This window comes from Electrophorus electricus, chromosome 12, assembly GCF_013358815.1.
Source record: "Electrophorus electricus isolate fEleEle1 chromosome 12, fEleEle1.pri, whole genome shotgun sequence".
Classification (NCBI taxonomy): domain Eukaryota; kingdom Metazoa; phylum Chordata; class Actinopteri; order Gymnotiformes; family Gymnotidae; genus Electrophorus; species Electrophorus electricus.
In genome coordinates, this window is record NC_049546.1 from 12,237,038 (window position 1) to 12,260,750 (window position 23,713).

Genomic DNA, 23,713 nt, shown 5'->3' on the forward strand with positions numbered 1-23,713 from the left:
GCCAACAACATACTTAAACTGATTCTTGACAACATTATAGTTGAACAACACATACAATATGTGCAAACACTACATCTTTTTGCTTCTATGCCATCATGTTAATTTTTGTTATAAAAATAAGGTCCAGTCTTGCTTAGTTTTTCACTGCTGAGTATACTGAATTGCTGTGTAAGTTGGCGTTTCATCCTTTGTGCATATTTGAGTGCACATACGCCATTGACGAGAAGCAATGCTATCTGGGTGGATTATTTTCCTCTGTTATCTGGGAGTCAGTTGTGGAGGAGTCAAGCATGGTAACAACATCCCTTAGTCACATGACTTATTCCTCACTACCACTGGTCCATGTCCTCCTGAATCTTTGAATAGTAGAGCAAACCACCTTTGTATGGACTTTAAAACTACAGAGGCCTAGAACACATTTGAGTGCAGTTCTACAAAGGGGATGCATTAAGCAGTTGTTTACTCAAATCTATATTTGTTTTTAAATTTTATTTATCCTTAAATTATGAATCAACATGATCCGTGCATTAACAAATATTGAAAATCAATCTGATTAATTGTAGTTACATAATAGGAATGAGTAATAAGTTGATGTAAAAACTGCAACAAATGCTATTAAGTAAATAAATGGCTTTAATTTTTGATGTCTGTATAAATTATGAAAAGGGGTCTCTAAAGAAAAAAAATCATATGATTTAACATTCATATACTTAAACTATATAGTAAGTAATGATATCTACACTGCATTGTATTATGACCATATTATTTGTGTAACCTTTTTTCCCAGTTTTGTGCTCAGGATTTTAATAAGAAGGAATATTATAATAATATATAATATAATATAGTGCTTATGTACTTTAAAGGAGATGTGTAAGCATATGAATACATATTAAAGGGGTATAATTCTTTACCTTTGGAAATATCTGATTAAACTCCTACCAGATATGTTCTTCATATTGATATAGTGGTAAACTGTGTGCTCCTTTCAGCATTTGGCTAATATCTCCTGCAGGTGTTAATTATCCACACCTGCATTTGAGTATCAGAAAGACCATGTCTCCTAAGAGAACTTTAGACTTCTACCTTTAAAAACAAAGCTTCAACTTAGATAACTATTTAATCTTTTTTTTACATGATCTGATTTTTTTACATTTTGTTGTTTTACCTCCTCACCATTTTAGACCATTGCCATATTGACCCATCTCAGCAAGTACTTATTCATTGTGGCTCCATCATGGTAGGCAAGCTTATTTAGACATTTAATTAAATTATTTTTATGTAGTCCCTTCGCCGAATTCCATCTTTTGACAAGATGAAAAGGGTTACCAGTTTTCCCTTCAGCACTAACTTGCTGTACAAGTTTTCCTATCTACCTAGTCTTCCTATCCAAGTATAACATGAAAACTCAGCCACAAAATCTATTATAAAGCTTTGCAATATTCCAGTTCATTCGCATTTCAGCCTAACTTGATATCTGAAGCTAGAGCCACAAAACTCCAGACTAAAACAGAAATTTGATAAACAAGGACCTGAAATTTCATAAGCAGGAACTATTGGGAGCAAGACTTTATAAAGACAAAGGCACATGGGAGGACTTATAGGGGATAGAGAGGGAGACTAATGAGAAGGAGACTGGGAAACACTTGCAGAGCAGGGGACAACACTACTCAGTGGGTGAGGCAGAACAACAGTAGGAGGAGTAATGCCTGTCAGTCTGATTGGGGAGCGAATGATATGCATGAACTGCTATAATTATTATAATTTTATAAATTAAAATCAGAAGTTTAATTTATACTTTGAATTTATAATTCTAAATTAAGTGGTTATAATTTTTATATAATAAATGTAAATTTGAATTAAAATGGAATTTAATTAGCTCATCAAGCTTGCACACACAAACATTGCAGTTGGGTTGCCAATTTAAAAACACTACAAAACAACCTATTAGCCCAGTGGGTGGATTTCATGTTTGCATCAGACATTTAAAGCTCAGGGTTTGTAATTGAAAGCAAGGACTTCAATAAAGTGCCAGTATATCAAAGCCAGTGGGTACTTTTGGCATATAAACACTAACATGAAATATCTGTATATACTTTAATATCTGACAAGTTGGGGGTGAGAAGAGGCAGCATATTCATCAGCCAAGCAAAGATAGCGAGTTCTAAAGTTGGCCAGTGAGGATGTTTGATTTGGCCTGACATAAAGGTGCCCATTTTCTGCAGGAGACTTCATCAAGGACCATGTCCCACTGAGCCATGTTTTATGAAGAAATAGTAAACAGATTTGCATTTCTATATGCATCATAGAGAAAAACAAAATTCATCATTTTGAAAAAAAAATCATTGTTGCTGTACCAGTGGAAATGATATAGGCCTAGCACCCATTACAGAAAAAATGTAAAAGAAGAATGCACTTGTATTTCTATTTGCAACACATCTACTTTCATTTTACAATTCAATCTTTTTGGTCATTGCTCTGCCACCATCATAATTATTTTTATTGATTATAAAGGCTGGACACCCCTGATATAAGGTCTTTAAGAAAACCTCAAATAGCCCCCATTGCCCAAAAACAAAAACTTGGACTGTGCAAGTCACAAGTACATTACCGTTTTTCCTATTGATCAGTCTCAATGTTGGGTAGCTTAAGAATGTTCTCTCACACTCGGTAGATACCCCTACTCTATATAATAGCTGTCCCAGACAACAGCCGTTTCAAAATGCAACTTTAACTTCTTTGTTCCTAGAAGCTTCATTCTTGGTGCATCTTCCCATTAGGAAACATTTCACTTCCACATCTTCCAAGCTACATTGCATCAAAAAGCAATATTTTAATAGCTATAACACTTACAGCAATGATGCCAAGAATTGTTTAATTTCCTGTTGTTGAGATACAACAATAAGATGTCCAAAAGGCAAACTCTGACAGTTCCATGTTCTGCAAACAGTAAATGTGGGATTAGTATATGTATTCCTGGTGTAATGTCATATTTTCTCTCCTGGAAAAGAGATATTAAAATAATAGAAATCTGTATATAACGCACATGCTTAGGAAATCATTTAAAACTAAAGCTTTATTGTGAGGTATATCTTCATTCTCTCAAACAATGTGCAGTTGTACTATATTCTGACATTTATTTACTGTATGTACAAGTTTAAGAATACTATTTAACAAATCAAGCCTCCACACTACATGTCAAAACCAACTGTTTTGACATGAATAGAATTAAGCAACAAAATATCAGACCACTGGTGCTAGGGAACACAAACTTGTGTACTCAGCAATGTACTGGATGCATCATCAGGATTTCAACACCAGGGATCTGGCTCAGTTATTGAGTCACCTAATTAATGAAATATTTTCAACATATAAAATTCTGTATCAACTTTTAGTGAAATTTATACATATAAATTGTGTGGTCAACTTGTGGCTGTATGTTGCCTAATGGATCCATGGCAATGGCAACAAATGCTGGCATTCAAGTCCTCTTCACACTGATGTGGACATCAGTACTCTGTATTACTTTCTTCATCACTGGCTGCTGTTCTCCTTATTGTGTTCAGCTGCGTGTGCTATAGAGGTCCGCATCCTCAGGGTTAGACTGGCCAAAGTCCATCACCCTGGGATCTGCTCCACAGCCAGGCTTCCCAGGAACAACTAATATGAGAGGATTGTAAACATAGCATTGCTGCTAAAACACAATGAGTACAAGCAAGCCCTTTCTAGCCATAAAGAGCATTGTTTATGAAATTCAGCTAATGTTTAGGTGGGCTACCTGTGGCATTAGTAATATCCCCTGAAGACTGTAAAGAAGGCAACACTGGTTGGCTCTTAGTAGTTAGGGAGGAAGAGGGGCAGGTGGCCTTTCCCTCAGCAGTCATCAATAAGATGTCGTCGTCTGCAGGAGGAGTGGTTGGTGCTGTTCCAGAGGTGCAGGCTAAGACATGGGCTGAAAGTGGAGCCACGGCAGCCACGGCTTCAGACATTCTGGGCTCAGTGGGGGGATGAACCTCTCGGAAGGACTCCTCTGCTCTCTCAGCATCAGATGGTTCAGGGATTAATACAGTCTGAGTCCCTGAACCTTTGGCCAAAGTTTCAGGAAACTGTGCCAACTTGAGAATGAATAACAGTAGTTAAAGAAGAAATAAGTTCAAAAATTCTTCACATTATAAAACAGCCATTATACTGACAACTAGTGGCCTGGATGTTTCAGACATTCTGTATTAAATTTGTTTTAAAGCAGTTGCCTCAATGTGGTGGACCCACTCTATGGAGCATAAATTGGTTCAAAAGGTGTTATTTCACCAAATTAAATTAAAATCAAAGGGATACAATGCCTTTGTAGCTTATGCCTTTTAATAGTTCTTAATTTATGGATTTTATGTCAGTATGTACCTTTGTAATTTGTGTGTATTTTTTTGTTGAATCTACAGTTTTATTGTATACTTATTGTATTTGTATTTAAGCGTTCTTGTAAGGCACTTTAAGACGTTCTAGAAAAGTGCTATATAAATAGATTTATTTACTTTACATTTGAGGACTACAAAGCAATTTGATTCTTCATCTCATGAGAGCATTAGTTTATAGAAAAAATATATATAAATAATCATTTTCATAAATAGTTTGCCACTTTTTGGTGGTAAAAAATATTCTTGCACCTTTAATGACAAAAGAACACGTAAAATGGCTGTTTTATTGGTGAAGATCTCTTTTCCTAACACTTCTTTGCCAATTAAAGTAAATCTTCACTATACTGTGAATGTGTATTGCACATGTATGCATATGAAAGTAAAATGCACATAACTATTTTGACTCACCTGTTCTAGTGCTTAAACCCACAATAAAACTATAAATTTTTGTTTAAAATTGACCTTCACCTCTAACAGCTGTTAAGATGAACTGTGTAGGTGTTTGTGGGTGAATGTTGGACCTCTAAATTGGCTGGCACAACTACTACTGTTGTGTCTGATCTCCACAGCGATGCCACAGTTTCACTTGTCCACTGAGAGGCTGCATATATATTCTTTCCGCCCACCTTCACGACAAGAACACAATATGGACTAGCTTAACATACCAACGTCAAGACAGCGACAGAATGGTTAAGTAACAAACAGTACTTTGACATTTCACCTTAAGGATGGCTATAGTCTGTATGGGGTAACACATGGCAAAGCCGGCCATGGTCAAACTTAAGGGAAGAATCAATCTCTTTAGGCGGGACCCTGAAATGCAAAAAGAAAACAACTGTCACAGTTTAGTCAACGACTTTTAGTGTAGACACTCTTTTTACAATGAAGTTAAGATCTAGCTGAACATTAGTCAGACACTTTTACCTTTTCTTGCAAGAATCACACCAGCCAAACCAGACACAGTAATGACAGCAACCCGGGGGGCAAATCCAGAGGGAGGATCTTTCAGAAAGTGGTAGATATCTGTAAAGCAACACACAATGCGACATTAGATATAGAGAGATAATGAGAATTTAAACCTTTTGGTTTAAGACAACCAGCAAGTAAACAACCAGGCTGTATTTGTTCCTTACCTTCTCCACCATGGTAGAGGTTCACAGCCATTACTTTAACTGACACGAAAGCACCCTGAATAAACAAAAATCCACATTTCAACAGCTGATTTCTAATGCATTAAGTGGTACTGTAAAGTTGAGGGAATATAGGGTTGATACTTTTATATTCTTCACATAGGACTGCAGACTTCCTCTGACTTTACCAAGACCTCTCTGCAGAACTCCTGGCTCTTTCTCCATATAGTGGTGCCCCTGGTGCAGAGTTGAGTAGATTGAGAGCTGTGGAGAAAATGGGGGGAAAAACAGAGCACTGAAAGTCAAAGACTCTTTACACATAGATAAACTCTACAGGAGCTACAAAGTCGAAAGGCAAAGTCAAAAGTTAGGCGTGAGTTATTAGCGTTTGTTGCATATAGCTACTTAGGTAGGTAATGAGTCAGGCAGTTCCAGTGTTAGCTAGCTAGGTAACTATATAAGCTAGCTAACGTAGGATGGTTACCTCCCGAGGAGAGAGCAGTCCTTCTGTGTTAGTCTCGTTTACAGCATATACGCGGATCGAGGCAATACCCAGAACTGCTGGGACAGCCACCACTTTGACAAACTGAGAAGGGAATTTAAAAGGGTTTAAAATGAAAAGAAATTAAAATTGTTGGCAGCTAGCTGGTTGTTGCTTTATTTCTAATGTCTGTTAATAGACATATCTGATGTTGGCAATTTACAGAATTTCCAAGCTTTCAATACATCAGCCAGCAGTCCGAATTTGATGATTCAAATAGCAAAAATCTGAGAGAATATGTCTATCTTGACAGTTTAGATAGACAGCTAATCTCAAGTAGCCGGCTGACTAGCTGTTGAACCAATATTGATTATAGCTAGGTTAGCCAGCTGGGTCTTGTCAGTTTGGCAGACAATATCTTAAATGGACAAAAATACATATATCCTGTTTAGTTCGACATACAGTGTTATTTTAAAGGCGTGTTTTACCTTGAAAGACATCACACGTTTCCTTACTTTACCCTTGTCAGTCAGTGAACTGTTTATTGTCTTCTTCCTTAGACGTGTTGCAGTAACGCATAAAAAGGCTCTACTGCCATCTAGGGTTAAATATATGGTTTATATAGGTTATAGATGTAGAGATATTTAAACAAAACTGCATGTATAGCTAGAAATCAATGAATTTCATAGTAAGCATAAATAATTTCTCATAAACTGCTGTCATAAACAAACTGTGCTGAGAAACTGGTGTCACATTGTCACTGGTGTGTAGCCTGAGAGACATGTCAGAGTTGACTGTTCCTAAACATCCTACAGAAGCAATGGTCTGTGGTTATCTTGCATGTGTGTAAAAAGTCAAATCTTTTGGTCAAAGTGGGGGGCCTTGAGCTCATTAAGAAACAACATGGCCCAGACTTTTTGCTGATAGTGAAAAGCTTGTGGGACTAATGAGGGCTTAGTGTCTACAAGTTTTGGCTTTAGTCTGGCAGAGCTGTCTCGCTAACAGCATCACTAGGCCCACATAACATCTAATCAAATAGGCCTGTACTACAAGAGTTATTGTGTTGATTCTCTTCTGCTCCCAGCCCTTCAGAGGAAGTGATTTGTCGCCCCTTAGTGGCGTTTTTAGAGATGACATTGGGAATTACAGTTGCATCACTCTTCTAGGAAGCAAGTTTTATCCCTTTTAACATTGTGTTCAGTAAAGTTGTAAAGCTGGATCTAAAGCAGATTAATATTTCCCACGCTGTAGATAGCAGCCTGAACAATTAATGCAAGAGTAGCAAAACTAGGGACATGCTAGTTACAAAAATACTTAGTCTTTAAAATAATGGGTCCCTATAATTTTTTCATGGCCTTGATTTAAAGTTATTTTATGTTTCTGTTAGATGTCATGTAGAAATATGCAAGATTTGAAACTTTAAGGCCACAGTCAATGGCTACCAGGACTACAAAAAGCAATCTAGGAAGTGCTTTTTCTACCTAAAGTACCATTTATGAATGCAGGCCACAGTATTTATGATCCTGCATACTGTTTTATGATGTCAATAATACTGGGCCACTTTTGCCTTTTGTCCCTTCATGGGTAAATATACACATCGATAAAACAGACTGCTATGGAGTTGCTTTGAACAACAAAGTGATTACGTGTCAATGGGTTCATTTAAGATGGCTATATTTAGCTGGACTGTTAGGTACCCAGGTAGGTTGTCTAGCAAATCAAATTGCTGTCAATTAACTGCAATAAAGTGTACATTTTCTAAAACCAACCGCTACTAATTTATAAAATGGAACTAAATTTCAGCCATTGAAAGCAAAAGCTGTCTCTTAAAAAATATCCTGGTTAGATTAGTTTAGCTTCTTATCAGTACCTTACTGGCCATGTCCTTGTTCTGTTCAGGTTATTACAAGATTATGCGCTAAGGGGCAGTGATTTTGGCTGCACAAGATGGCAGCCCCATAACATTACAGTACTCAGCTTTTCAGTGTAATTTTGAACACTTTTATAGATTACACTTAATCATTCTGCACTATAAACCACCTTAGCAATTATGTGTGAAATAACCTAAGAAGCATATGTAGTTTACAGCAAAGATTTGGGCATAGGTTTACAGGAAAGACATTTCAGTATACTGAATTCCAGTTCTTGTTAGCTAAATTGGCCCCACAGCATGAAATTATAAAGGAAACTGCAGTTACCAGATATGCTGATCAACTGCATTTGAGCTAAGTGTAAGTTGTTTTATTTTCTTCACTGAATTATCATACTACCCTACTTAAATGCTAATTAAAATAACCTTGAATGAAAATTTTTTTGATACACTAAATTCAGTATTACATGCAAACACAAAACTGACTTCTCTGAAACTTTATGGAGTAAGATATTTAGATTTTTTTTTCCATGTTATATATTAGCAATGGGTATTTTATCTACTGAAATAAAAATTATCTTTGCCAATCAGTAGGTATGTTATTTTTATTTGATTAGATGATTTTAAAGTTTGAAGTGTATGGGTATTACTTTCAGATCATTTCATACACCATTTTCAGACAAGTTTCATAGTGCAGTGTATTTATTTTATTGAAGTCAAAGTTACAACTGAAGTTTACAATCTGGATTTCTGTTAATATATATTTGTATATATGAAACAAAAAAAGCTACTTTAGGAAGAATAAATGTAATTTACTTTTTTAAATATTTTCTTTTTATAATATAATGTACAGAATAACAGTTGACTAGTAGTAATATCCTTGAAAAAGAGCAATATGTTCCTTTTTTAATGTCGCAGTGCAACTTACATCTTACACACCTGTGCAATGTACTATGAGGAGTACACTCCTTTAAGAACACACAGTGGAGTCCCATCTGACTGATCTTAGAAGATTGACCCATTAATAAATACAGTGTAAAAGAAAAGAGTAACAGTTCATTCTAAAAAGTATTAATAATACAAATGTACACAGAACAGAAAATAACTACATTTGTCAGCAAAGCAAAGAAAGTCAAGTTTGATGCACTTGCTGTTGTTGTGAATCTTTTAAAAAATAAACAAATAGACTTTCTGGAGTACACTTACTTTGTGCTAATGGCCAGTTAGTAATACAGTGTTCCCTTGGTCAGGGATTTAGTTATATTTAAAGGCTTGTAACAATGCAGTTACTTTGGCATCTCACAGTGAACACACTGTTTTAAAGCTACAATCAGTACTCTCCCCCCCTCCCCCCCCGCCCCCCAACATGTTTTGTTTATGCCATTTGCAAATGCATGCCCTTGGATTTGTTCAGATAGAACTGATTTTGATTACCTTTTCCCCCATTGGAGTATGGTTCATTTGAGTGTATTTAACAGAAAAGAAAATCAAATCTATACCAATTATAGCAGTACTGATAATCAAAGAAAATATATGAGTCCTTGGCCTGCTCGGGTTTTAATTTAAGTAAGTAAACAAAAGTGAATATTTCATATTGTGACACTGCATTTGATGCTACATCAGACAAAGGTCTGCAGTGTTTTCTAAATCAGCAAGATTCATAAAACAGAAAACAAGACCATGTTTACAACAGGAGTACTTAATGCCATTTACATTGTTGCAATGTATGTGGAGATATGTACATATTTTGGTTTCATTTCTCTCCACTCAGTCATTTTAAGCCTATGAATACTGCTCAGCATCTGAAACATTATTCGTTTAATGTCCATATTTATTATTTTAGCCAGTAAAACATCTATTTGGATACTGACTTTATTTCAGTATACATGCATTGAATCAGTATCACCACTTCTCACTCAACTCAGTATTCAGTGAAAAAAAATCAAAATAAAAAATGAAAAAATCTTTTGTGCTCTTTGTAAATAATCCAGTTCACAGGCTAAACATAAGTTATATTTTCTTACAATCAGAATACTTTGTAAAATATTTGCCTTTATGGTTCAATCTCAAACACATGCTTTGAAATACCTTTCCACCATAATCCTCAGTAAACTAGTTTTTAACTGGTAGATTTTTTTTTTCTCTTTCAGTTTGACTATTATTTGGGGGATAACAGGACATGACAGTCCTGCTAATACCTGACTATCTGTAGAAATATTTCAGATAGACTGTACACATCTCCTTTAACTTTACAACCCAATGTCTGTTTGTCCATCAGATTTTTAGCTGTTAGGGTGACCCTTGATGTAGTGACAAAAAGTGCATTCTTTTGCATCCTCACATACTTAAACAGTATCAGACCTTACCTAATAATGTGCTTGTATATATGTATAACTGAAGCACAATTTATGAATAAAAGAACAACCCATATAACCAAGCAAAACAAAATAAATTAGAATAACTGGAACAGAGTCCATGATCTTTAGAAAGTCAATCAGTCCAATTCCAGAATGGGATATTCCATCAACACCTTTTAAGCAACAAGTAACCATTCAAGCAATGTACTTTTATTATCTGTATATTTAATATAATTTTCTATGCTTTTCTACAAAAAAAATCTCTTAAGTGATCCTGTACACACAGAATCTAAAGATTGCATTCACAAGAAGTGTTCACAGTTTAAAACAGTGGCTACCTCTAAGCAAACATGAAGGTCTGTATTTCTCTTGTAAGGTGTTGCCTTCAGTTTCACCTTCATGGAATTAGTTCCAGTGAAAAGCCTGGAAAGACTGATAGGTACATTACTCCATATAAAGTGTGGCATGATCACAACAGCCTTATCATTTTCCAGTTTGCATTTCTAATACCCATAGTAAGAATAGTATTGGTAGAATAGAGGATCTGAGCATCATGGGTGCAAACCTGAATATAAAAGTACAGTGTTGTGGTGGAAACCCTCTGACCCCCAGTGTATTGCTACTGCTTTTCTTCCAGTATCATGCCAGCAACCAAAACAAAATTATCAAAGGAAAAGCTAATCTAGTCAAAAGTAATAAAAATCAGAAAAGTAGTAAAACAAACTTTTCTCAGAGCTTTCTGTTTTAGGCTGTTCAATGGAAGGAAGAGCACTTTCTCTTCAGGGGTGCAGTAGTCACCCTGTAGAGCTGCTTTCACTCACCTAACCACTTTCTCTTGGCAATTGTTTACACGTTACAGTGGTTGGTTGGTCGGTTGGTTCGGCATTGGGAAAAGAAAGGGGGCGTCAGAAGAGGGAAGGAGAAGGACCTGAGGCAGTGGCGGAGCGCTTCACCTCACACGTGGGTTTCAATGAAGGAATGTGTGTGCGTCATGAGAGGTACGACCAGCGGGGTGCGCTCTCCGGCCCCGTCGTTGCCTGAGCTCAACTCACAGATGTCCACAAAAAGCTCACTGTGCCACTGCTTCCACTCACGGAACTTCTTTGCAGTTAGGTGCGGATCCTCCAGCAGTTGCTTGATGATGACCAGCTCGCCCTCTTTCGCCTGGGGGATGGGATATGAATTAACAGCATATTGTGGGCACCTCCCTTGTTAGGTTACACCAACAAGTGGCTTGATCTGTGTTCATAACAAGAACTTCAGGTGAGGATAAATATGCCTTGGAGTTCTCATGCTACTTTATCAAATGTATAATATGTATAAGTATGATGTAGTATATCTTGGATGCTGGCCCACCTTCAGTGTGCTATTGAGGACTCGGATGTGGTGCAGCTTATCATTTATGATGGGGTCAACACAGCGGTTGAGGAAGGCGCGACGGAACTCCTGCTTGGTGACAGGTTGGATGTCACCAAGGGCAGAGAGGTTGGCCTGCTCCAGAGCACGATAGAGCTCCTCAAGTCCGTCTACAGCCTTGCTTGCTGGACACATGAAGCACACAGAAAATTGACCCACAGTTTCATTTTAAACTTCTGGGTAAAAGACTTCCAAAAAGCAAAAGTGTCATTCTGTAGGGCTCTTAACTTACCACCCAAATATCAGGCCATTCACAAGTGAGTTACTGTGGGGAAAATATAAAACTGCAATCTCTATAGCTGATTTTGAGATGGATTGGTCCTGAGTATTACTCTCAGTACATTTTTACAATTTTTTAAACACTACAGTATTTTTTGAGTAACAGTCATCTAACATAGTTCCCTAACCCAGTCCTTGGGCACCCCCAGATAGTCTTCAATTTTGCTCTATCCAAGATCCCAGCATGCCTGAATTAGGCAATCAAGAACACTGAATACTTGGAACTGCTATTCAAAGTTGACTATTGTAGCAGTGGATTTCAAGTCTTGGTTTTTACCAGCTTCAAGACATAATTTGACTCGTGAAAAGCTTAATAATTATGAGTTACATTATGTAAGAGAAAAAATACTAAGGTATTAGTTTTTGGTAAATGCCTAGGAATCAATTTTATAGCGTGTGCTAGACTGTGTGAAGAAGAGATATATTTGTGTCGCATAGACTCACTAGTTGTTTGGCTCACCTTCTTCACTGGCCTCGCTGTGTCTGACAGGTCCTGCCCCCTCATCCTCACTCCTCTCCTCCCCGTAATCCTGAAGGCTTCTGGCCTGCACTTCACGGTTACGGGGCAGACTCTGGCTTCGCTGCTTGTGCGCTCGCCGGTGCACCTGTGGCCCTCTGTCATCACCACTCACCAGAGGGAAAGGCCCGTCGCGGTTCACATGATGCCTGCGCACCGGCAGGGTGGCCTGCCGCCTGCGCTCAGGGGAAAGAGGTACGCGGCCGCCTGCCCACAGCGCGCCCTCGTAGCCCCAGTCAGCCTCGGATGGGGACGTCTGCAGAAAGTGCAGGCCCGAGCTGGTCAGCGGCGTCTCGATCAGGTCCTGCCAGGAGCGGCGCTCTCGGTGGCCTGAGCGGTAACCCGACGAACGACCACTTCCCGAGCCACCCTCCATCCCACTGCCGCCGCCGCCGCCGCCGCCGCCGCCATCCTCTGCTGATGAGTGCGAGTGGGTGGACTCGCTGGAAAAGTGGCGGCCATGCTCGGGGAACGGGCTGGATGAGTTGACCTGCAGTGGGAGAGGGAATGGAGCAAATTACGGAGCTCTGTGAGCGGGGCAGTGGAATGGCCAGCAGCTCAGAGCAGTGCAGTCGGCGGGCCTGAGGGCAGTGTGCGGCAGCAGGGTAGAGGAAGATTGCGGGAAGACTGGATAACGTGCGTAGGAGATTTAGGGAGGTGTAGGACCCTATGAAAACGTAGTATATTTTATTCCTAATAAAAACACTAATTTGTTTTGAAGGCCACAAGTAATCAGGCTTGAGATCATTTTTAAAAATCCTTTGATCCATGCAAAATCTTGTCACATTTGGCCTATTATCCAGTTTCTGTGTAACAGTCATTTGTGAATCGAAAGGACTTGGCGCCATCTAGCGATTAAATGATTCACGGCTCTCTTCAATCAACAAACCTGTGTGATACGAAGAACTGGCAAATTAATGGGAGCTCCTGTTTGAAGCTCATGGTGGGAATGATGTTTCAGTAAAACTCGGAGTGACGCTTCTTCAGAAGACAAAGATTGCTGCCTAGTTTAATAAAATACTCTCTTGAGATTTATCGAGTCTGCGAAAAATTACCGTTCCTCTACGTTCGAGTGTGCGTGAAGCAAAAGCATTATCACCGTACCGAGGGTGTCCGACGATAGGTGTCGCCAAGCGAAGACGGCCCCTCCTGCTTCAGCGTGCCATCAATATCATCCTGATCACTTTCGCTCCAGTAATCTGAAAGTGAAATCAGATTTTAAAGTATCCCTGTCTCGCAAAGAGCCAGTTCAGCTCTACAGTTGTTGGCTGTCTTTCAGTCCTGACTGTCAAGGGCACGAGTGTCTAATTCAAGCCTTACCCTCATCCGGTCGTGGTACTTTGTCGTCAGGTGTGTAACCAATCGCCGCCAGCCCCAGCCTGTTCATCCACCTGTGAGGGTGGAGGCAAGCACTCATCTCGCAGCCCCTCCCAAACACAGGCTTACATCAGCTCTTATGTTTCATTAGCATAAACCTGCCGCTCAGGTTCACCGTGCCCTTATTTGTCTAGACCCGAACAACTTCATCACCAAATGAGTTTTCAGTCTTATATGGCACAACGGCATACAGTGACATATTTCCATTATGAAATAAACAAAATATATGAGACAACAAACATAACAGAAGATTTCTTTTTTTCTAAGTCTTTACAAGCTCTTCATGCTAACCTTTGCACTCTTTTACCAAAGATTGCTGTATGCACAAAGCTACATTTTTCCTGTTTCCCCTGTGATGCTATTCTGACACAACCTATTAGAATAATACTAATTGCAGACTATTTTCTTTTTAAATATTTACATTATGGTGAGATCAGAGGAATGTCAGCCGAAAACAAACCGCTAGACCATGGCCTCTAAATCTCAAAAAAACAACAACAACAACAAAAAAAAAAAACAATAAAAGCATCTTAATGCTTTTAAATTTGTGTGATGTAAAAATCTGTGGAACCTAAAGTGGCATCTCTGTGCTGGCTTCTGGTCCATCTGCTCCTATTCCCTCTACTGTTTGTTAATAAATGATCACAACGGGAGTCCTCCCTTTCAGTCGATGAGATAACACCAGCTCACATCCTTTTTTTAAGAAGAATAATCTGCATCCATGTTTTATGCATCTCTGTGAACCTGGGCCTAGCCGCCTGGAATTAAACCTGCAGCCTGACACTGAGCCAGGGAAATGGGTGGCTGGGAGGGGGTGGGACAGATGTATGGAGTTGAAACATTTACACACATCCAAGTGGGCATCCCTGTCAATTTTACTATCACCACCCCCCCCACCTCCACCACGTAGCCACCTCTGTTCCAGCTCCACTGTCCTGCACCAGCAGTATGGCGATGCCATTTGACTGCAATGGCTAGCAGAAAAAAGGCGCCAGATTCGCAGGACTGAAATGGGAGCAGAGACAAACGAGTTCACACGTTGATCATCGAGGAACGAGGACGGGGCTAAGAATAGAAGCGCAAGGACCCGCCTTATTGGGTGCCCTGCCAACCAATCAGAAGTGAAAGTGTGGAGGCACATCGTGGATGTCTGCATCACGAATGTACCAGCAAACAGTCATGAGTCATTTAAAACATTCTGTCATTCTGATTGCGGACGGGGGCCAGAGGTTGTCTAAATATATCAACAGGTCCAGACTGATCAAAATCCTCCTGTGAGGTCTTTAATTGATTGAGTCACTCATCCTGTCATACCATAGGAGCAGCCCAACAAATCTATAAGTAACATACAAGATCAGTTTCACTATGAACTCCACATTTCAGGTACACCTCATGTATGTCTGGTTTTCTGCTCATTTTCAGAATGAGGAATGCACTGAGAAATAGCAAGCAAACCAATCACAGTTTTGGATTTAACACACTTTACAAGGATCAGGGCTTGTCTAAAATGATCCTGTCTTTACATGACAGGAATATTGCTTTTTTAACCAAAAACCCCCAAAAGAAACTTGGACCATACAAGAATATTTTCTTTATGATGCATATGTGTTTATTTGTCCTCCTTTATGCACCAGCAGACCTCTAATTATACCGTCACACAGTAAATAAATCTATTTAATGTACTCTGCTATCATTCTGATTTGGACTAATGTTACTCAAGCAGTCAGGTCTCCTCAGTGAAACCATATGTTGGATCTATATGAACCCCTAGCACACATGAAAGTACACATGGGTTGCATATGAACCCCTAACAGTCATGCACCTCCTGTTCACCCCTTTCAGGTATAGAGCCGACACAGTGCAATGTACTGTGTAAACAACAGCCCATAATAGCAGAGGACACTTCACTGTAACAAGTTGTCATCTGGTGGGTCATTGAACTGTACAGTTGGTCTGCCTGTACCATTAGATGTCTCAGCAGCAAAATGTGTTCTGGGTCTGCAGATGGGATGGCAGCTCACAAAGTGCACCACATGCAAGTTCAATCTTTCTTTACCTTTAGCAGCAGAAGAAATGTGCATAATTAATTCATGTAAAAGGTTTACGATTCTCTCATCCATAGACTCTGTGCTTTTCATTTGCATATATACCCCCATATTTATATTTTCTTGCAATTATCATTTTAGTAATAGATTTGATTAGGTGGTTAATGTTGTCTTTGACATTTGGCGTTTGCAAGCTTGACAGGGAACTTGAGTCTTACCTGTTCATTTCCTCCAAACAGTCAGTGGCAAAGAAGAAACTCTTAATTTTGGGGTGGCAAGCTCTGAAGGCACTGGAAGACATAGAGGAGGTCATTTGGCAAATTCAGAGAAGCTAGGTCATTTTCTCTAACATTTTTATTCTTACAACCTCTCATCATTTACAACGATAGCCATAACACATGAAATTGCTCACTTCGTCCATATAAACTGCTTAGTTAAACAGTAAGTAGCTAGGTTGTAATTATTCCCTACTACTGGTAATTACAATGTTTTATAAGTGTAATTAAGGGTTCCTGGAGTATGCTGTGCTTCTGCTTGTCCAAAGGGTACTGCATGCTGCTTTTGTAAGCCATTAATGGGTGAGAGAGGAGAGAAGCGGCTCAGCGGCAGGCTGTGTGAGACACCTTTCCAGTAGCCTGTGAACTGAGATCTGACCAGTCCCACTGCCTTTAAAGGAGTCAAAGAGCCTGGCTCATTAGACTTTGGCATGCCACATGAGATAGGAGCTGTTAAAAACCGGTCACGCCTCATGATGGCTGGCCGGAGTCAGCTCTCAGCAGTCACGGCACGCCGTCAGCAGCACTAGGGTTGGCTCATCACACACCCAAGTCCCCCCCCCCGCACACACACACACCCCGCGTCTGTCTTCCACTTGAGTTTCCTCATTAGGTTTGCTGCCTAGGTAACCCCACCCCTGAGCCCCCGCCCCCCCATTGCCCCTGACAACCTCCGGCTGAAGTGAATGAAGCATGCATGCAGGAGAGGTGGGAGGGACGCTTACAATTTCCGCCTGCATTCGATCGCTCTGTCAATTCGGAACTCAGGCAAGCTGATGAAGCCCTCGGCCTTCTCATCCTGCAAAAAGTCCAAGAAAGGGAGACAAAAAGAGAAATGGAATGAGAGTAAAATAGTAAAATAGTAAAATCTATAACATGGAGGTTTTAAAACGAATAATGTCAGCAGTGTTGCAAGAAAACAAAGTAGAAGGAGAACATCATGGAAATGTGACTGTAACTACAAAGTATACTCGGCTTTGGCAGTATTGCGGGTAATGGCCATATGAATGTTGCCAGGGATACTAATTGCTCAATACAATAAGTCAGGAATCAGACTGTTCCACTATAGCAAAAGTGTACCAATAGCCAGCACAACCTAAAACATACATCTTATATTACATATTGGCAGAGGAGTGTATGTGGCGAGCAGTTAGAAAGACACAGGCTTACATTTTGGTTCATGTACCAGTAGAGTGAGGAATCCTTCAGAATGAACCAGTATTTCTTCCACTTTTGGGTGAAGTAGCCTTTAGCGTCTTTCTTCTTCCACAGCCAGCCTTCACAGTCCCCATGTCCTAGGTCCTTGCATGAGATTTTCCTGCGACTGCCACCACTCCCGGCTCCTAGCACACAAACCATGAAATATGTCATTCTGTACAAACGTTTAAAAACAAGATGCCTAACCTTGCACACAGTGTGGATCTAAGTATGCGTGCATGTATTGATTAACAAACCAACCTTTAGCTCTCTTTTTAGTTTTTGTTCTTAAGGATGTATAGTGGAATGTCTGCAGAAAGGAGAAATAATGCAAATGTTATAAGAAATCTTGTTGCCAGGTCCTTGTACAGTAGTGCTCTCCCAATAATCATTTCCTAGTAATTTTTCTTAGCATGGAATCTCAAAACATACCTATTGTGCACCACTGTAATATTGTAAAAAAAACAAAAACGTTTAACAATCAGGTTGTCTTTTAATAAGTGCTATTTTACAAAATTAAAATTTTACAAAGAATGATTAATTTTTAATAGAACACTAATGCAATTTTAGAAGACTTGGATGCATGTACCATACTAGTGTTACCACAGCAAAACCTAGGAATTCCCCCACTAAACACTAGCATGTGTTTCAAACTGATTTATATCTCATGAAGATTTACCTTCCTCATGGATGTTCCTCCAGCTATTTCCATTACAGACCCCTGGTACCTGCACACATTTCACATTGTTTAAATTTACATAAACCGTTCACTATGAGACTTAAATAGTCAGCACTCTAACATGTGCCTTTCCCCAAATCAGGCTGCTTCTCACCTCTCTGGCTCCACCTGCAGCGTGTCACCGCTTCTCTGCTGCTGGAGAGAGAAGAAAGCAAGACATCACTGCCAGCTCTGCTCAATTAGTCACCTTTTACTTGCAAGCACAGATTTGGCAAGGGGTGCATAAGGCTGTGATCATTCTCTTGCTCTGTAAGCACCCAAAGGGAGTAGTGGGGGTGGGGCCGGGGGAGATGTGGAGTGCTGTTTGGCATGGTGTGAGGAATACTAATGCTTCAGTTAACTTCTTTCATGCAGTGAGGTAGTCATTGTGCTCAGTTACTCTTCATGGAGCTTGTGGAATTCACAGGGAGGAACAGAGACGTGGAGGAGGATCTATTCCTCCTTCTTATCTGCCAATCCACTTAGCAGCCAGCCAGGAACTCCTGAGACTCGTCCATTGCGGTGAGACCCCAGGTAGACCCTCATCTCCACATCTGTTATTAACTCATGATGATGCCATGCACCTTGTGGAAGCAGGGGAGTTGGGGTTGTGGGGGGGGGGGTATCATGACGTTCTGTGATGGGGATGTGTATTGACATGACTTCTATTACAGGCAGAATCACTTCCAATTCTTCTCTCAGACCACACCTTGTACTGAGAGCTACAAGTAATCCCATTTCTCTCTGTACTTGGGCTGTCGCTCTCTGAATCCCTCACTCTCTCTATATCTCCTTCTTTCTCTCTGCCCACCATGCCTTTTTTCTCACGTACAGGACCTTGCAGGGTCTGTGTGTGTGCTGACACCAGGACTCTCGCCACACTGCCCTTGACTATTCCTGTCATGACTCTCCCAACTCTCTCTTCTGCAAGGCTCTGAAGGGGAAGGTGATCATGTGAGCAGCTTTGGGGGGGGGGGGGGGGTGCTTACAGCTCTGACAGTCAACTCTTGGTGTCTTTGAGAGTGTAGCAGTATAAAGAACTAACTCTTGTTCTAGGTTTTGCCATTCATATTGTGGTTATTGCCTAGTAAAATGAAGCTCAAATTTATAATACGGATTATCACGGGAATGTGGCGGTAAATGGTGCCGAGAAACAGGTGCATTGTTCTGCTCTAGGCTTTCAGTTAGACTTGTGCTAACCCCAGCTGACGTGAGCTTGGCGGATCATGAAGAACATGTGAGCAGACTCCTGAACCTGATGAGGGAATCTGGGAAAAACTACACATGGAGTTTGACTCCCTTTCTCTTATTTGACTATCAGCCCTTTACCAAACCTGCTCAAACAGAGCCATCCATCATCTGCCTCTGTTCATCTATGGAGCATTCCTACTCATTTCCAGTACATTGACTTGGCTTGCCTGACTCAGGTTATTATGTGAGCTTCAGAGAAATGTCACCGAAATGATTAATTTCCCTATTTAAAGCTTTGGCATGGAGGGGCTGAGGACAGGCAGGAGCATCACATTACTCACATGGTAAAGTGGCACAGTGTTGTTCTCTGGCAGTGGGAAGGGTAGGCTGTCAGGTGGCGTCACCGCCTCCAGTCGCACCGTGGACGGTAGCAGAGAGGGGCTGAGGGCAAAGCTGGGGCTGCTCGGACTCTTGCCCTTCTTGCGCGACCGGCGGCTGGTGTCCCGCTTGCACTCCCGCGGCACATCTGGCTCCTCCTGGATGGCCAGGATTTTGTCATCATTCATGTAGCGAAGGAGGGCAGTGTCTGAATCTGAGGGTTCGGAAGTTAGAGGAAACAAGCGAATTGTGCTAACAGTTTGTGTTAACAGTTGGTTCTCAAATGCACAACTAGCCACTACCTCTCTTTGTCATATAGGAATTCCACATTTAGGAATGAATGTCCATTCCATCTCCATTTCATTACCATCTTCTGTGGTGTTGGCTCAGTTTATGATATCAATATAAGACCTTCACCAAAGCCCTCTCCAGCACACATAAAGCAGTTTTGGATTGTTGAGTGAGGCTAATGAAGCTGCCAAGTAATTTGGGATAGCTACGAACTGTAAAAGGCATAAAAGAGGTGGGATTTTGATGCAAGATCAACAGTTGGGACAGACGAGATTTGAAATGTTTGTATGAAATATTTAGGAAAGAACACATAGACAGGGAAAACTGCATTAACAGTCAGTTGCATCTCATTGTTGTTAACAGTATTCATGGCACAACCAGTGGGCTTGCTGACTGATAAGACTATTGCAAATCTCCAAATTAATGCCAGGATGATGACTTTTATTTAGATTCTTTCATTCATTGCCCTTATTCCTCATATTGGTATTTTATTGCACACATCAATCCATATATCAATAATCAATATCAATTTTTCAGTATGAAATGCACAGTGTTACTTTTATTAGTACACCTCTGTCCCAAAGTGTAACCCATATCTGAGTAGAGGACAAATGAAAGGTTACATGACTAATGATTTTTCCACATTTGATAGCAAAAAGCCAAACTGCACAAGGCATAAGGGACCCTAGTCAGACCAACCTATGCTGGAGGTCATGACAAGAAAGGACGGACAGATCAAACGTACAAATGAATGTGAAGGAGGGAGGCAAGAAGAAGGAAAGGAAAAGCTCTGGTTTTTAGTGAAAGAGGTTTCTGAGTCTTGGGAAGGATAGATAGAACAAAGATTGATATAAAGGCAGTAACATGGCCTGAGAGTTTGAGGGGCTCATATGTTTTCTGCTCTTCCTCTCAGTACCCCCCCCCCCCCCCCCCCCCCCCCCCCCTTTGCTCGCTCTCAGCAAGAACACATCTTTGACTATCCACATCCAACCGTACTGGCTCTGATGCCGACGTGATCGAAATAGTAACATGATCAGCACAGACGGCCTGGCCATCTAAAACCAAGAGACAATGAATGATTATGAAAAATGTGCACAAAACATTGGAGGATGACAGATATTCCACTTGGCCGATAAATCTCCATTGCTTTTCAGCATTTCTCAAATTAACCTGTGAGATATTCAAAGTGACACTGATTTAAATTATGCAAATTTGCTGCTGAATTTACTGTCTTAAATTAGATATTGAACTTAAATGAACTTGCAAATTACCTTTAAACTCGGGAAAAAAATATGGTCACATTATTTATTCTAGCTCTCACTTATATTGCTCTCTATTGTGGGACGCCCCCCCCACCCCCACCCCACAGGTCACGTGGTACGGCCTGCCGCATGCAGGGGGGGGGGGGGTTCACTCTTTTTTGTGGTCACACCCCAGTGAGGGTACGCACCTCTACGGGGTTAAGCGTTAACACTCATTAGGCTATTTAAACCCCAATCATTGTGCCTCTCACTGTTGGTCATTGTTTGTTTGTCAGTCAAAGCATATGTTAGCATCCACGTTTGTCTAGCCTTTGTTCATGTTACAATCTTTATTGTTAGTGTTGTGTGTTAATGTTCACTGTTAATGTCATGTGTGAGTGCCACCGTTGTTGGTTACTTGTTTCGTTATTAAATGTCGAGGGAGTCTGTGCGTCCTGTTCCACGCCCTGCGGTACTCACGCCATTACACTGTCACAATATGAAAAAAATATTTTGAAAAAAATCAACATTTAAACTTTCTAATAATCTTTACATTAGGCATCTGAGCTTAGTTTGAGCTTAGTCTCCTGTTAATAACACACTTTTAACAAGTGTTTGATATTGTTCTATTACTTTGATAAACTGAAACAAATAAATTGAAAGCCTAATCCTAATAGTTTGTCCTGTAGCTAGAAATAGAATGGATATGAGTATTGGTATTGTTATATTTCCTATTGTGGCTGATCTGTCTTGACCTCAAAGCTATTCATAAATAACACACACCTGATCTCACTTCCCATCAAACCCAAAAGAGAAAATAACAGTAATTCAGCCAATGCTCTCAACATCGAATCAGGCCTATAAAGCCACAAGGAAGATGGCCAGATTGACAGAACAAGCAGGACAACATGCTAGAATGACAATGTTTAATCTCATTTACCACAAGCTTCATTTTTCTTCCTGCTTTTTTGTGTGTGTGTTTTTGTGTGTATGTGTGTGTTAGTTTGTCTGAGGTTGTGTGCTATACAGTGAGTCACGGTTCAAAAGGATGTCTGGGGCCAACAGAGCAGTAGAGGTGGGCGCTGTGGTTTGGAGAACCCACCTCGGCTGCCCCTCTTGTACATACTGGGCTCCTTGCATTCAGCCATCCAGCTGTACTCCGGGGGCATGGATACAGGCCTGAGATCACCTAGAAAGAAGTCCAAGCAGCAGGTCAACCTTGGGGGGACCAGGCTGCACTGTATCGAGGGCGGAGGAGGGGCAGGGAGTGTGTTCGGGGACACCGGAGGACGAGGAAAAGTGGAGAGGGAGGTGAACAGTTAGCTGGAGGAGAAGGGACGTGCCATAAGGACGGGGACTGTGAGGGGACGAGGGGGACAGCAAACAACTGGGAGGTGAGCGGGGCGCAGAGGATGCGTGAGAACGCCCGGCTCTGGAGAGGTACGGGAACACAGCATGCCTCGTCTCAGCAATTAACAAACCAGGAGGCATTCCAGCACCACTCTGCCAGCCTGTGAACACCAGAGATTTTCTGCCTCTTTGCAGAAGATCCATGAGCTTTATCTGCAAGGTGGCAGACATGACGTCTCTCTATATGGCACCTTTTTCCATGGTGGGGGTGATGGACAATGGGTTCTTTCTTTCCCCATTATCAGACCTTAGCCAAAGGTTTCACTTCCAGACTTAGTGAATGGGACCTGCCAGCAGCAGATAGCCAATCATTTCTGTTCATACTGAAACCATAACGGGGTCCCCTGGGCCCAGCCAAGCATGGTTTACTATGGTATGAATGGGAGGTAAATGAGATCCAGGCCTGTATTGATAAAAGCTCTGAATATAACTGCTGGTCTAGGATTACCTATTTCTTTTTCCATGCCCACTGATTTTGCTATGATGCAAAAAGCAAAACTGTTCTAGGAACACTGTCTTCTTAGAAACTTGCTGAATTAAATGTGCACAGCAAGAAATTGCAGACACATACAGAGTGCAAAGAAGACCTGATTCCATTCTCAAATAAGTCTTGCTCTCGACCTAAACCTTTGTCCTTCTCAGTAAGAGGTCCAGCTGGGCAAACAGCATTATTTCACTCTCATTATCGCAAATCAAACACATTTAATACTGGATGTGCTGCCAAATGTCAACAGCACATGAAATCACCTTGAAATTTGATTACTTTGATGACCAGACTTGAACACAGTTTAGCATAATTACATATATTATTGTTAATCTGGCATCAAAAATATGGACAGTTGATCATTATTCACTATCATTTTTAATGTATTCAGTTAGTATTCCATTAATATTCACTTAACCCAATTTCAGCTAGTATTGCATACAACAGAAGGGATCATTTCTTTGTTCTTTCCCAAGACAAGCATGGAAGTCTTTATTTGGCAAGATTCAAATAAAGACCAGATTCAGCAGCAGGTGATCGCCACTGCAAGAGAGCTGGAGCGGAGACTTGTTTGAGATGGAATATGGATAGCTCCAGGTACATGCCAACATCTTGCTTGATGTAACATGGTGGCTTAGCACAGGGGC

At 40.6% G+C, this 23,713-nt stretch overlaps 2 protein-coding genes across 5 annotated transcripts in view; both read right to left on the minus strand.

Moving 5' to 3' along the window:
- Positions 1-3,055: 3,055 nt before the first annotated feature.
- apool (apolipoprotein O-like) lies at positions 3,056-6,590 on the minus strand. Its single transcript, XM_027004874.2, has 9 exons — positions 6,509-6,590; positions 6,024-6,125; positions 5,684-5,803; positions 5,543-5,597; positions 5,334-5,432; positions 5,131-5,222; positions 4,931-5,035; positions 3,776-4,112; positions 3,056-3,657 (listed from the first exon to the last, which is right to left on the minus strand). The coding sequence occupies exons 1-9, from the start codon at positions 6,518-6,520 to the stop codon at positions 3,560-3,562; spliced, it is 1,020 nt and encodes a 339-aa protein (XP_026860675.2). The 5' UTR covers positions 6,521-6,590; the 3' UTR covers positions 3,056-3,559.
- Positions 6,591-9,257: 2,667 nt separating this feature from the next.
- The window catches only part of LOC113574201 (connector enhancer of kinase suppressor of ras 2-like), a 53,423-nt gene continuing 38,967 nt past the window's right edge, over positions 9,258-23,713 (minus strand). For 2 of the 4 annotated variants that reach the window (XM_035532372.1, XM_035532369.1), the window contains exons 12-24: positions 22,275-22,361; positions 19,604-19,854; positions 18,187-18,227; positions 18,033-18,081; positions 17,615-17,663; positions 17,327-17,499; positions 16,882-16,955; positions 16,100-16,171; positions 13,780-13,850; positions 13,564-13,658; positions 12,403-12,949; positions 11,604-11,788; positions 9,258-11,411 (exon numbers count right to left, since the gene is read on the minus strand). In XM_035532372.1, the coding sequence (XP_035388265.1) occupies positions 11,202-11,411; positions 11,604-11,788; positions 12,403-12,949; positions 13,564-13,658; positions 13,780-13,850; positions 16,100-16,171; positions 16,882-16,955; positions 17,327-17,499; positions 17,615-17,663; positions 18,033-18,081; positions 18,187-18,227; positions 19,604-19,854; positions 22,275-22,361 (1,904 nt within the window). In that variant the 3' untranslated portion in view covers positions 9,258-11,201. The remainder of the gene's footprint in view (positions 11,412-11,603; positions 11,789-12,402; positions 12,950-13,563; positions 13,659-13,779; positions 13,851-16,099; positions 16,172-16,881; positions 16,956-17,326; positions 17,500-17,614; positions 17,664-18,032; positions 18,082-18,186; positions 18,228-19,603; positions 19,855-22,274; positions 22,362-23,713) is intronic. The other 2 variants (XM_035532371.1, XM_035532373.1) reach the window with 2 other exon arrangements.

Coding starts and splice junctions, on each gene's coding strand:
- apool (XM_027004874.2), bottom strand. Junction 5,598..5,683: donor CCTATGTGAAGAATATAAAA/GTATCAACCCTA, acceptor TTGTTTATTCAG/GGTGCTTTCGTGTCAGTTAA. Junction 3,658..3,775: donor GGATATTACTAATGCCACAG/GTAGCCCACCTA, acceptor CTCTCATATTAG/TTGTTCCTGGGAAGCCTGGC.